This window comes from Typopeltis vanoorti, chromosome 11 (assembly GCF_054136105.1).
Source record: "Typopeltis vanoorti isolate ZY-2024b chromosome 11, IOZ_Tvanoo_1.0, whole genome shotgun sequence".
Taxonomy (NCBI): domain Eukaryota; kingdom Metazoa; phylum Arthropoda; class Arachnida; order Uropygi; family Thelyphonidae; genus Typopeltis; species Typopeltis vanoorti.
The window spans coordinates 102696814-102712310 of record NC_143559.1 but is presented as its reverse complement, the minus strand read 5'-3'; the positions used below and the strand labels follow the sequence as shown (position 1 = coordinate 102712310).

At 38.4% G+C, this 15497-nt stretch overlaps 1 protein-coding gene across 4 annotated transcripts in view; it reads right to left on the bottom strand.

Annotated features, from left to right (window-relative positions):
* Positions 1-15497, bottom strand: part of LOC150101886 (CUE domain-containing protein 1-like) — a 150507-nt gene that overhangs the window by 116786 nt on the left and 18224 nt on the right. For all 4 annotated transcript variants that reach the window (XM_090400033.1, XM_090400036.1, XM_090400034.1 and 1 more), the window contains exon 2: positions 6529-7238. In XM_090400033.1, coding sequence (XP_090256159.1) covers positions 6529-7206 — 678 coding nt within the window. In that variant the 5' untranslated portion in view covers positions 7207-7238. The remainder of the gene's footprint in view (positions 1-6528; positions 7239-15497) is intronic.

Sequence of the window (15497 nt, the reverse complement as noted above, 5' to 3'; positions counted from 1 at the left end):
TCAAATTGGTTCTTTTCAGTTACAATGTCCTATCAATGCTCCCAAGGACTGAATAAAAAACAAAGTTAATTCAAAGAAGTCAAGATAAATGTGGTCTTGGAATAACTGCCTCCCTAATCTAAGAAAATCAAAACAGCTATATTTACAGAGGTTGTGGAGGGGGGGGGGGGGGTGTTTCGTAGCTAAAACAATCCCTGGTCACTAACCACTTCTATGCAACATAGCTGTCTTCTTCCATTTCAAGGTGACATCAAAGCTCATTATGATATCATTATTGTTTAAAACTAAATTTTGGATTAAAGATTTGAAATGAGTGGAGTTTTTTTTTTTTTTTATATAAGATTAAGTGTAGCCAGCCCAAAATTTAGTTTTGAACAATAATGATATCATGGTGAGCTTTGATGTCACCTCCTTCTTTACAAATATCCCCCTTTCTGACACTTTAAATTTACTGAAAAATGCCCCCCCCCCCCAAAAAAAAAAAAATTATTGATCTCTAATTTTTATCTTCATACTGGTTACTTCTCTTGGAAGAACACCCTATATTACAGAGAAAAGGTACATCCATGGATTCTCCCCTCTCCTGGCCAATTTCTATATGTAGCATTTTGAAAACAGGCTCTTGATACTGCCATTCTCAAACCTTCTATTTGGCTAAGATATACTGATGATGTCCTCTCTATTTGGCTGCATGGGTCAGATACATTAAACTCTTTCCTCCTCGACTTCAATAGACAGCATCCCAGGACCCAGTTCATATAAAAAAGAAAAAAAAAAGAAAATAACAACAGTCTGCCTTTTCTAGATACTCTAAACATATATCTGCCCAATAGCACCCTTTCTTTCTCAGTTTAGAGAAAACTCACCAATATGGTGTTCTCAACAATATGGTGTCCTCAAATGCTTCTCAACAGAGCCTCCAAACTCTGTTCCACTGTACAGCTGAATTCATCTTTATTGGAAAACTCTCCTGTCCAATGGTTACAATCAACAAATTAGCTGTTCCTCATCCATCTCCTCATATCCCTCTCAACATTCAGACTACAGCAATGCTATTACCATTCCCTATATCTGGGACACCACAGAAAAAATAGCCAGAACTTTAATGAAATATAATCTCTGTACTGCTTTTAAACCTCATTTGAAGCTTTCTTCCCTTCTCTGCTCTCCTAAGGAACTGCTTCCTTCCCTCTCTGTTTTAGATGTTTACAAGGTTCCTTGTTTTTGCAACTTATCACATTATGGTCAAACTGGGAGATCTGACAATATCTGCCTTGGGGAACACAAGAAATGAATCTGCTACCACAACTATGGTCAGTCGGGTCTAGTCGAACATGCTTTGGATAACTTGCACAGTATCAGAAACTACTAATACTTTGGTCAAGATGAGGCAAGAGATGAAATGGATGCAGAATGAAGTTAAGAGAATTCGAGATATGTATGGAAGAGTGAAAATGATAAAAACAAATAATGTTGGTATAAAAGAGGTAACAAAAGACCCACGAGTGCCATTGTATGGTAATTCAATTATTAAAGGTGTGCTGGATTGGATACCAGGTAATTGGATATCAGCTTGGATATCGTAAGCGTGTTGCCCAGGTATGACAGTGGTGAGATGAGGTAGAGAGCAAGGATTATGAAAGATATATTAGGAGAAATGTGTGAGGAGAAAGGAGTGCAGTTTGTTAATATGTGGAATGAGTTTGAAGGATGAAGTGAACTGTATAGGGGCGATGGACTGCATTTGAGTGTTTTGGGTGTGAGTTGCTTGGGGAGACTGCTACTGGAAGGTAGAGAAGTGAGTGCAGAAAATGAATCTCATCATGTGCTAAGTGATGTGGAAGAATGGGAGAGTAAGACAGGAGAGATCGAAGAGGTGGTTGTGAATGAAGAAGTGAGTGGCACAAGTACAGAGAATGAGACAACAGGTGTGCAAGACAGACAGGGAAACGGGGAGGCTCAGGGTGGACAGAGGAACAGAGCATGAGAAAGGTAGATGCTCCAAGAGGATGTGAATGCATGTTTAGACAAAAAAAGGAAGGGGATGACCTGGGATCAAGGGAAAACAGTTGGATTCTGAAGAAGATTCAAAGATGAATAAGGAGAAAAAGAAATGGCTCGAGTTAAGCATGGAGAAGTCACATCAAATAAGTGGATTCAGTGGAATTAGCTATAGATCCAGGAATAAGCTGCTGTGTTTGTATACAAATGCTAGAAGTGTAAGAAACAAGGCAATAGGTGATTAATTAAATCTGTTCACCCAAAAATTGTTGGAATAAGTGAGACATGGTTGGATGAGGACGACATCCTGACAGGAATAGAGATGGAAGGATATATGATGTGTTTCATGAGGATGGAAAGGGTAAAAAGGAAGGGGGGGAAGTGCTATTGACGATAGAGAAAGAGTTATATCCATACAAAGTAGAGATGCAAGAGGGAAATAGTGCAAGTGGTTTTGAGGCAGTATGGTGTGAGACAGAGGTGAATAGAATGAAATACTTAGTTGACTGTTGTTATAGACCTGGTAATGTGGATGGTAGTGAATATGAAATGTATAATCAAATTAGCCAAGCAAGTAAGAAAAGGATGATTATTATATGTGATTTTAACTACAGCAATATAGACTGGGATGAGAGGGCACACGAGGATTGAGGGTCTTGAATTTGATCATCTCATCTGAGGATGTAATTATAAATGAGGTATCAAATCACCCTCCAGTTGGTGAGAGTGACCATGAAGTGATTACCTGGGTGGTTGCCAGCAGTGTGAGGACTTCTGTGAGAAAAGGGTATATGTGGAACTACAAGACTGGTGATTATGAAGATCTCAGGAGATAGCTTGTAGGTGTAGCATGGAAGGAGGAGCGAGCAGGAAAAGAGATCAATGCAGATCGGGGAATATTCAAGAACTATCTAGTAGAAGCAATGTCTAAATGTATTCCAAGGATCAGAAGGTTAAATAAGGTAAGTGTGAAATGGATGAATGAAGAGATTAAGCATGAATACAGAGAAAAAAGGCATTATAGAGGCAGCATAAGAGAAGTGGTAATAACCAATTCCATGAGGATTGCAAAAAACAGACAAGGTAGATGACTTGGTTGGTAAGGGTAGCAAAAGTGAAGTATGAACAGCAGTTAGCTAATGAAGCCAAAAAAAATTCTACAGAGTTCTTTCGATATGTAGCCAGCAAAAAAAAAAAAAAGAATGATTATGGAAGGATGCCACCGATTGGAGAAAATGGTATAAGGACAACTGCTGTGGAAGATATACTGGAGATACTTAATGAGCAGTTCATAAAGGTCTTTCATTCTTGTGAATGTGACATCATGGAGAGATTGACAGCAGTTGATGATGGGGAGGAGAGAGTGACTGTAAGTGAGCAAGAGATGTATGGGGAATTGAGCAAACTTGATGTTATTAAGGCTGTGGCACTTGATAATATATCACCAGGTATTCTGAAGAATTGTGCAAGGGAGAATTGTGACATCTGCCTTGACATATTTTTTTAATATGAGTCTTGCACTGGGTCGAGTTCCAAAGGAGTGAAAGGAGGGCAAGATTGTGCTGCTTCATAAGGGAGGTGATAGAACTCAGGCATCAAATTATAGGTCTATCTGTGTGTCAGGTGTTGTGGTTAAGTTGCTGGAGAAGCTGGTGAGAACTAGGATCCAGAAGTCGGTTGACAATGGTATTATCTTTGATGGACAGCATGGATTTGCTAAAGGGAGGTCATGTTTTAGTAATCTACTTACTTATTACAATAAGGTGACGCCTTCCCTGGACAGAGGAGAGGGATACACAGTAGTATACTTAGATTTCACAAAGGCTTTTAATAGATTACGGCATGATAAATTGAGAGTCAAACTAGAGCAGATGGGGGTTGGATGTTAGATTAGTGCACTGGATTGGAGACTGGCTATCTGATAGGTATCAGCAAGTTGTGTATGGGGAGCAATATCCAGGAAGAGGAAAGTCACTAGTGGTGTGCCTCAGGAGTCTGTTTTAGGACCATTGCTGTATGTTAATGATATTGGCAACAATTTGGATGGAGATATTCATTTTTTTGCAGATGATGCAAAAGTTGGGACGAACTATGAAGAATAGAGATGTTGTGGCCTTACAAGAAGACTTGAATAAATTGAGTGAATGGGCACGGAAATGGGGATATGAGTTCAATGTTGCAAAATGTAAGGTTTTGAAATTTGGGAAACAAAGATGGGATGTAGATGTTAATGAAAGTTTTTCCACTTGGTTATACTATAAATTAAAGATACCAAGAAATTATATACTTGGTTTAATCCTTTATCCAAGTGTAAGCAAACAAAGTATGCACCTTTAGTACTGGGGTAACTTGTGGTAAAGGTGGGATGACTTCACATCACTTGCCTTAGTAACCCATAATGCAAAGCACATCTTCTTGCAAATGTGACCCCTTCCCATAATACAAAGCACATCTCCTTTCGGACATGACCCCTTCCCATAATGCATAACATTATACATGTCTGCAAGGAGATGTGCTTTGTATTATAGGACACTAAGGCAAGTGATTTGAAGTCATATCACCTTTACCATGAGTTGCCCCAGTCCTGAAGATACTTCAGGTGCAAACTTTGTTTGCTTACACTTGGATAAAGGATTAAACCAAGTATATAATTTCTTGGTATCTTTAATTTATGGGATGTAGAATTTATGCTTGGTGGAGATATATTGTTGAAGGTGGTGGAAATAAGAGATCTTGGGGTGATAATAGATCCTCATCTATTATCACTCCAAGAATGATTTTCAGAATTTGGGGAACAGCAGAGCCAGCAGATGAATGAGACATAATGAGGAGAAATCTTATGCCACAAAAGGTCAAGAAGGGGAGATTCAAGATTCAACATCCTCTGGCAAGGAATATTGTATTGCACAGGTACCACCCTTGTGGCAGAAGAAATCACACAGTTAAATGTATTTTGGACAGTCTTTTAAGAAGAGCTGTGGTTTTTGCAGAGATCTGGAGTTCAGTCAAAAACAGGAGATCAGGTTTGGATATCTGAGGTGATGATGCACATTATTTAGGTTATAAATGTAGTCTTGACAGTGTCCCTCACACATACCATTACACAGCGCCCTCCATTCATAACCTGGGAACATAGATGACAGCGAGATTACATGCCGATGATCAGGAAGCCTAAATGTGTTACAGTCTGGTTCTGTCCCATACACTATCTGGCAGTAAGCCTGGAAATGCTTTACTGCTGAACCTCCTCCTTCATCTTTAATGTCAGACGAGGCTCTGGATCACAAAAGTATGTTTGGCATGTCCTTGAGAGGTATTACACACTACATGCTGAAAGATTGGGGACAGAAACTGGAACCTCTAATCTGGAATTAAACATGGCAACAGCCACTTCAAGTCTCCAATAAACAATAAGCAAGATGGTGGTGTTTCACCTAGTAGGTCTAAGAGGTATTTTCTCCAACTAAGAAGGTATCCTTGTACTGACCATAAAACCAGATAGTAAACATCGTCTACACAATATAGTTAGATTGCTGATTTATGTGTGTGTGTGTGTGTGTGTGTGTGTGTGTGTGTGTGTGTGTGGCATTGTTAAGTGCTTGGTTTTCTAGAAATTCCATAGAGAAATTAGCTGGGGGGAGAGAGAAAATCCATTGCAGTCCTAACTAGCTGTTAGGCTATTTTTCATGAAAGGGAAAAGATAAAATTTAAACAATTCAAATATATTAGTGGGGAAATGCGGCTTAATAAAGTTAAGGGTTCTGTCACAGTGGTACAATAATAAATAATATCAAACCTATCACATAAAGGCTGAATTTTTTAGATTAAGATTTAACAGTATTTTTAATGAAGGAGGGAAAATTACTTATGGGGAGAGAGGAGAAAGAAAAGTAATTTTGCTAAATGTTTGGCAAGTTTGTAAGTGGGCTGTCTATGCTATAAATCATAGGAAGAGGGGTATTAGGTTTATGAATTTTTGGCCCCCCCCCATATATCAGTTAAAGCATAATTGCAAATTTCACCATATTTTAATAAAATTTCTGCAAAGACTGTTAATTTAGTAGAAAATTCCTGAATGTAGAAAATCATATATAATAGAATGAATTTTCTCTTCCACAGAAATGTGATATAAATGGGATTTTAGTTTATTTTTTTATAATAATTCTACATAATGTATATTATAAGTACTTAATAACTGCTCTTATTGTGTATTATTAAATAAAAAATATAAGATGATAAAAAAAATTGTTTTCATGTTAACAAATATACATAGAGACATAATAAGCTTATCACAAATCTCAAAAATATAACATGCATGAATAGTAAAGTAAAGTGTTCCATTTTTAATGAAGAAAGTTTTATGGCTAAAAACAAGAATTTATTAGTCATTACCTAAATAAACAAATCATACCAACTAGTTTTACTGCCTAAAAGAGAACTTGGTAAAACTAGATGTAATTCGTTTATTTAGGTAAAGACTAATAAATTATTGTTTTCCGTGCAAGGTGTTCCAACTAAAAATTTTACCTCTACTCGAGTATGCTCTGTTCTATGAGGCTCCTTGGTTTCTAATCTCAAAAATGAATGTGGAAGAGGGCCAACAAGAGGTGGATTCCAATTATGCAGCATTTTCAATGGTTTATCTGTACTGGTACTTACAGGACTAGCAGCAACACTAATGCTTTCTTTTGTTTCATTTTTTTGAATTGGATGACTTGTAGATGTCTGAGATGATGCTACTTTATGAAGAGAATGATGCTGAGGATATGGTAAACGAAGTAAGGTAGGAGAGAAAGTAGGAACAAATCGGGAACGTGAGATGGATGTGGATGGGGAATGAGAAGGGCTACGGGCATATGGCACTGCTTGGTGGTATGACGGGGGTGGTGTTGCTGGTGAGTAACATGGAGGGAGTTCATCATTTTCTGTTGCATCTAACTCTGCACGCAGACGTTCATTTTCATTGTCAGTACTCATTGTAAGTAACTGATCTATAGTTGCATCAACAGCTCCATTATTAGCTCGTAAGACTACCTCAATAACATCTTCATCCATTTCAGGAAACATTGTTTTGAAATCTTTCATGGCCTGGTGAAATTCCAATTGAGTAACAGGATGTCTTCCTTGGTCATCCTGCTGATGCTGCTTCTGCTGATGTTGAGTTTGCTGCTGCTGCTGCTGTTGCCCAATAGCAGCCATTGTCATAAAAATGATAACAGGAGAAGTACTTCGAATTCCTAAGAAGATAAAAAAAAAAAAACAGTAGAAAAATACAAAATATCACTTCAACACATAACAATAAACACATATATATGTATATATCATTCTTAGCTCCATAAAGTCAAACTGGTCAATGGGATGTCCTCAGTGACACACAATGTTCATTAAGAAATGTCTTAATTTGTGTGTGTGTGTGTGCACGCGCGTGAAGTGCACAAGTGCAAAAATCATGCTTCTCACATCCTCCTTATGGAACTTCCAATGACTTTCTATCCCCCTCTCTCTCCCCTCCAAATCCATTATTAATCAATAAAATTGATTAATATTTTATTATAAAATTATTATAGTTATTTTATAAAATAAAAATTAATAAAAATTACTTTATTATAAAACTATTAATAATAATAAAAAACACACACTCTATATCACATGTATCCATTTTCAGCAAATGGTATTCCCTCAATCCATCTTCATTCTCACTATTCCAAGGACTAAAACTGTGAGAATAACAGATTCCACTTTAAAATATTCCAATCTCCATGAAAATCTGTAACCAAGTGAGTACACTATAGAATCTTAAGATATTATTTTTAGAATATTACTTTTAATTTTGAAATAAAATCTTAAAGGCTTCATAAGCGCTTGTAAAAGTATTCCTAAAAAGCTTGCCTGGTCTCTATGATAACTTAAGAAGTTTGAAACAGTGGTTATCAGAATAGTGAAACCTGAAGAAAGGCTCCACTGACCTGGTAACAACTATTTCAACCCTCAGATTGAATTGAATTCACTCATTCAATAATCCAAATAACTTCATTTGTCATTGACTCGTTTCACAATCACATATCATTAATTACATTCATATTAATGTAATTTTCTTTCTCCTTCTCACAGTATATTTCTTCAATCGGTCATTTTTGAACTTTTTTTTTTTATTGTCAAAATCTCTTCCTCATTGGGTTACCCACTAAGTTTGAAGGTATTTCATCTACAGGTTCTCTCTACAGACTGCGCTGAATAGGGGTACTTTAATGTGAAACACCCCGTATTTAAGTTAAGTGATCTTGATGTGAATAAGGTAGTCTGAATAGAAGATTGTGTTGAAAGAGTTTACTAAACAAAATGCATATTTAGGCTTATGTGCTGGTTTACACTCATAATTAAATTTGATGGAATAAATACAGCACAGAGAAATAATTAAACAACAGGTTTAATCATTTTAGACAATAATGATATCAAGGTGAGCTTTAATGTCACCTCTTATTTACAAATATCCCTCTTTCAAATGCTTTTAAATTTAATGAAAAATGCCCCTCCTCCTCCTCCTGACATTACTAATCTCTTTATTTTGCCATCCATGCTGGTTACTTCTCTGGGAAGGCCATTTTATATAAACAGATTGAAGGTACTGTTGAAAGTTTATTTTTCACTTGGTTAGAGTATAATAAAATTAGTTTAATCCTTTATCCAAGTGTGAGCAAACAAAGTTTGCGCCTGAAAGTATCTTCAGGACTGGGGTAAGGTGGTACAACACCAGGCAACTCGTTGCAAAGGTGGAGCAAGCTACCAACACTCCTATCTCAGTATCTCCTATAATGCAAAACACATCTCCTTGCGGATATGTCTAATGTTATGCATTAAGGGAAGGGCCACTACCCAGACTAGTTTTGACCTTTATTGAGGTCTCTTCAGTGGGAGCCAGGCCCAAGTGGAGATACCAGGCAGAAGCATTAGCAGGTCATCTCCACCTATAGGAGTTGCCAAATGGTGTGCCACCCTTTTTTAATAAATTACTCTGGATTTAGAGAAAGATGTTGAAAGAAAAACCCAGACTAGTTTTGACCTTTATTGAGGTCTCTTCAGTGGGAGCCAGGCCCAAGTGGAGATACCAGGCAGAAGCATTAGCAGGTCATCTCCACCTATAGGAGTTGCCAAATGGTGTGCCACCCTTTTTTAATAAATTACTCTGGATTTAGAGAAAGATGTTGAAAGTTTATTTTTCACTTGGTTAGAGTATAATAAAATTAGTTCAATCCTTTATTATACTCTAACCAAGTGAAAAATAAACTTTCAACATCTTTCTCTAAATCCAGAGTAATTTATTAAAAAAGGGTGGCACACCATTTGGCAACTCCTATAGGTGGAGATGACCTGCTAATGCTTCTGCCTGGTATCTCCACTTGGGCCTGGCTCCCACCGAAGAGACCTCAATAAAGGTCGAAACTAGTCTGGGTAGTGGCCCTTCCCTTAATGCATAACATTAGACATATCCGCAAGGAGATGTGTTTTGCATTATAGGAGATACTGAGATAGGAGTGTTGGTAGCTTGCTCCACCTTTGCAACGAGTTGTCCTGGTGTTATACCACCTTACCCCAGTCCTGAAGATACTTTCAGGCGCAAACTTTGTTTGCTCACACTGGGATAAAGGATTAAACTAATTTTATTATTAAAAAAAAAAAGATTGAAGGTACATCCATTGGTTCTCCCTCTCTCCTGGCCAATATCTGAATATGGAGCATTTTGCAAAAAATTCTTAATACGACCATTCTCAAACCTTCTGTTTGGTTAAGATATAATGATGATGTGTTCTGTATTTGACTACATGACTCAGACACATTTGTCTCTTTCCTCCTCTACCTCAGAGGTCAGCACCCCAGAATCCAGTTCACTGTAGAAAAAGAAAATAACAATAGCTTACCTTTCCTAGCTACTCTAATCACATGTCTACCAGATGGCACCTATTTTTTCTGTTTACAGAAAACTGACTCACACAGGTAGATAAATATATAAACTTTATCATCATCTCCCACCCCTTACAACAATATAGTGTCATCAAAAATGCTTGTCAGCAGAGCTTCTAACCTCTGTTCTTCCAGGCTTCCTTTACAGGTGAACTTTTTTGTTTACCAGACATTCCTGTCCAATGGCTCAATGCCAGAAAGATTAAAAAATGAGATGTTCCTTACATCTCTCTCTCTCTCTCAACATGCAGGCTATAGAAATGCTATTACTATTCCCCACATCTGGAGCACCTCAGAAAAAAATAGCTAGAACTTTAAAGAAATATAATCTCTGTACTGCTTTCAAACCTCATTTGAAGCCAGCTTCTATTCTCTACTCTCCTAAAGATCCACATCCTCTCTCTGTTCCAGATGTTTACAAGGTTCCTTTTTCTTGCAACTTATCATATTATCGTCAAACTGGAAGATATAACAATCTGCCTTGGTGAACACAAGAAATGCATCCACTGCCACAACTATGGTCAGTCGGGTCTAGCTGACCATGCCTACCTTGAACAGGATCAGATGAAGAAAACTATTATGCTTCATTACAGCAAATACAAAGTTGAAAGACGTTTTGCAGCAGATTTAAAAACCAGCCTAATCTAAATAAATATGGTTGTGTTAAACTGCCTAAGATTTGAGAAACTTTAATTTTTAGTCCTCCTGTCCAACAGTTAAGCCTAGCTAACAACACCCATAGAGGGCACACCTCATAAGACTTAAAGCTTAAAGCAGTCAAATTTCTTCTACTTATTGCTGTGTGTGTTTTTGTAATTACAATTTTAATAGTGTATTTAACATTGTAGATGAAATATCGGAATGATTAAATCTGAGTTCTAAGGGGTAAATCATCATTCTAAGGGGGTATCAGAAATAAAGGGAATGAGTTTGTGGCATTGATTGACTCAGCCTCTCCAAAGGTTGTTGGTATCAGTGAAACTTAGTTAACTGAAGATGTTCTAAAAGGGGTGGAAATCAAAGGTTATAGCATATTTTGGCAGGATAGAGAGGATAAATGTGGTGGTGGAGTGTTATTCATGATAAATGATGAATTGCACCCTCTCAGGATGGAGAATCACAGTGGCTTTAAGAGTATATAGTGTGAGATAGATGTTTATATGACAAGATATTTAGTGGGATGTTGCTACAGACCAGAGAATATAACTGGTGATAAGCAGGAAAATTTTGGGCAAATTAGTTTGGCAAGTGCAAAACAAGTGACTATTATGAAAGACTACAACTACAGCAATGTAAACTGGGCAAAGGAGACAGCATGCAGCAATAAGTAAACTGAATTTTTTGATTTTTTTTTTTTAGGACAACTGTCTTAGGCAGCATGTGGTGGAGGGAACATAAGAATCAAGAGTTTTGGATTTGGTCATAGCATCAGAGGATCTGACTGTGACTAAGATGTCATACTTGACCACCGTTGGTGAGAATGACCATGTAGTCCTGACTTTGAGGATGAATAGGCATGGAGAGGTATCAAAACAAAAGGAAATTATAAGGCAAGTGACTATCACAGATTTAGAAACCAGCCTGCAGCAGTAAAATGGATGAAAAAATTAGGCAGAGGGGTCGTTAGTACATGGGAGATACTTACGAAAAAATTGTTGACAGCAATGACAGATTGTATACCTTGAATGAAGCATATAAAGCAATTTAGATTCAAAATCAATGACAAAAGGAATAAAAGGGGAATTGGAGAAGAAAAAGATTATGAAAGACATAAAAAAAGGGGTGGAGAAGCATGAGGAATATAAGGCTCAGGATAGGAAAGTGACTACTATTGTAAGGAGATAAAAATTAGAATATGAGAGGAGATTGGCACTGCAGTCCAGTGAAACCTTTAAAAAAATGCACTAATAAAAGTAAATGAAACTTTCACCGACAAAATACGTGCAGTCAAAGCAAAGCTAGATCAAATCAAAAACCAGCGTAACGCAAGCTCCACTCTGCTAATGAAAGAACTTTGCGATCTAATTGCATCAACGGTAAACGACTTGATGGAGGCTGAACACAAAAAACTCATTGCCATCATTCTGAATTTCCTGATGAAAAACGGAAAATCACTACAAGAAGACATCAAGAAACTAGCTGAAGAATGCAACATCGATCACGAAAATATCGTCAGGTGCCATCATTTCGAGCCCATAAATAAAAGGAAGGATGGTACGAACTTTCCGCGCCTAGTAAAAATGACTTGCAAAACGCCGACAAGCACATCAAAAATAATAACAGCAATCAACAACAAGTTCAAAGACTCCTGCCCCTAATCGTGCATACGTGCACAACCAGACTTATCATTTGCACAAAGAGAACGAAGATGCCAGCTTCGAAGACAACTCGAAGAAAAACGTTAAAATGGTGACAACAGTTGGACCATCAACTACAGACAAGATAAACTGGTGAAAAAACCAAGTGATGCCACCAGCAGCCACCATGGAGGCAGGCAGGCACCGCATAGGAAATGTGCAAGACCCATGCGGTCCAACAAACGTCCCACAAAACACTAAACATCCACTTCACCAACATCCGTGGCCTAAACTCCAACCTGAATAGAGTCCACTAACACCTACAGTCTACCAAATCCCACCTACTCTTCCTGGCAGAAACCCAAATCTCACCTCCCCTCCAGCCCCACTTATCTCAAACTCCCAAACTACTCACTCTTCAACAACTTTCGCCCCAAGGGGCAAAAGTTTTTGCATACATCTGCTCAGACATACCTTGCCAGAGAGCACCTAACCTAGAATCACCCAACTTTGACCTTCTTTGGTTGAAAATATCCCTTCCCCACTCAGTTCAATTCATCTGCTGCCTCTATTGCTCCCCCAACAGAACCAACCACCCTGAGCTCTTTAATTTCCTCTCCCTAAAAGTCGACTTTCTCCAATCCCACTTTCCCAACAGCGAAATCATCCTTCTAGGGGATTTTAACGTCCACGACACTAGCTGGCTTTCCTCCTCCAGTTGTACAGATCTTGCAGGCAGAGATGCAGAAACATTTGCTATCACCAACAACCTTACACAACTTGTCCAGATACCAACCAGAATACCAGATAACCCAAACCACTCCCCAAACACCCTAGATCTCTTCCTCACCAATGACCCCTCCAAATACACAGTGAAAGTAGTGAGCCCCCTGGGCAATTCTGATCACAACCTAGTGTTCATCTCCTCCCCCATGCAACAATGTTTACATAGATACTCCCATTCAAGAGTAATTTGGCACTATAACATTGCCAAGTGGGACAGCCACCGCAACTTCTATGCCGCATTCCCGTGGTTGGACTATTGCTTCCGGCCTTCCAACCCAAACATATGCACCGAACTTATTACCAAAGTAATCCTCACTGGCATGAATACGTACATTCCACACAATACTCTGAACTGCCATTCCCTAACGAAACCCTGGTTCTCCAAAAGATGTGCCAAGGCTGTAGAGATGAAACACCGGACATACCACAACTGGCTGAAATCAAGAACCTCATCCTCCTTCAAAGCTTACACCGAAGCCCGTAATAGATGCAAAAAAAAAACAATCGACGCTTCCAAAACAGAGTTCAAAAGAGCAAAAAGCAGGAAACTAGCAGCCTGTCCAAATGGCAGCCGAGCCTTTTGGTCTCTTGCCAAAGCAATTGGCCGTAACTTCTGTCCAACACTATTCCCACCTCTATCACACCCTGATGGCTCTACTGCCTCATCACCCACAGAAAAAGCCAATCTTATGGCCTCATACTTTGCTTCAAATGCATGCATAACTGACGATGGTAAATGTCCCCCAACCATTCCAGACACCCAACATACAATTCCCCCCCCCCCCTTACATCCTTTTGCCAGGATGAAATCAGAAAAATACTGTCCCAATTAGACACAAAAAAAAAATTGGGGGAATGATGGCATTCCCCCAATTGTTCTGAAAAATTGTGCTCCAGAACTGACCCCTATCCTATGTCACCTATATATATACTCTCCTACTCCACTGGAATCTATCCCACAAACTGGAAATTGGCCTATATTCAGCCCATTCCCAAGAAGGGTGACAAGTCACTGCCATCCAATCACTGCCCTATCTTGCTTACCTCAGTCCTGTCAAAGGTAATGGAAAAAATCATCAATTCCCACCTCCTACACTATCTTGAAGATACTCACCAAATAAATGGCCGCCAGTATGGATTCTGCCACTGCCGATCAACAGGAGATCTACTCACATACGTCACCCATCTCTGGACAAATACTATGGAAAGGTTTGGTGAATCTCAAGTGGTTGCACTAGATATCTCCAAAGCCTTTGACCGGGTCTGACACAAAGGCCTGCTAGGCAAACTACCATCATTCGGTCTGACCCAGGACTTCTATAGGTGGATTGCCAGTTTTTTGTCTGGACGCACACTGTGTGTGATGATGGATGGTTCCCTATCCTCGCACCACTCAATTAATGGTGGAGTCCCACAAGGTTCTCTCTTCTCACCAACCCTGTTCCTGCTGTACATCAACAACCTACTGCAATTGACTTCCAACCCAATACACATTTTTGCAGATGACAGCACACTACACTCCTCGCTTGCATTTGATAAGCCTTACCCTACACAACTCACCTCATCCTACAGAACATCAACCACCACCACCACCCTCAACTCCGATCTCCAAGCCATCGTACAATGGGGTTCGGATAACCTCATAAATTTCAACGCCAGCAAAACCCAGTTCTGTACTATTTCCCATAAAAAAGAACAACTTTTTCCCAGTATCCTTTTCTACGATACCCAAATTTCCAGACAGCCTGAGATCTTGCTCCTTGGAATCATCCTCACATCAAACCTGTTGTGTCCCATTTTACAATTTTTATTCTATTTTATAATTCCCGCTTATCTATGTTCTTCTATTATCTACGCACGAGATATCACCAAAATCTTTACTAATACTTAAGTTAATTCTCCCCTTAGTACCCCTAATATTTGTATTTATACTGCACCTTTTGGGATATTTAGTTTAAAATATTATATACAAAAACAAGGAGAAAGAACTCAAATATGTCTGAAAGTGTAACTATGTTGCAGTTGTGACACTATCTCGTTTCTTAACATTAATTTCCCACGTGATTAGGTTCGTATTTTTCAAGTGGTGCATTGGACAGCAATTTCAGACAACTCTTATCATTGAACAAAGGTTTATTAAATTCCTTAACATGGTACAATTCAATTTTTTGTGATTACTCAATTTAATGCTAAACTAAATACTTACAAACTAACATTAGCTTATTACACGTAATTAGGCTATGATCCTATGATGAGTATTACGATCATGCCGCCATAACAATTCAACACATAAATTCACTTGACATGGACAAATAAGATTAATTCATACTATTCAACTATTCAAACTTAAGTAGATTAACTAAACCATTTACTGCACTAACACATAACTAGTATTACGATCATGCCGCCATACACATTCAACATGTAAATTCATTTGACATGGACAAATAAGAT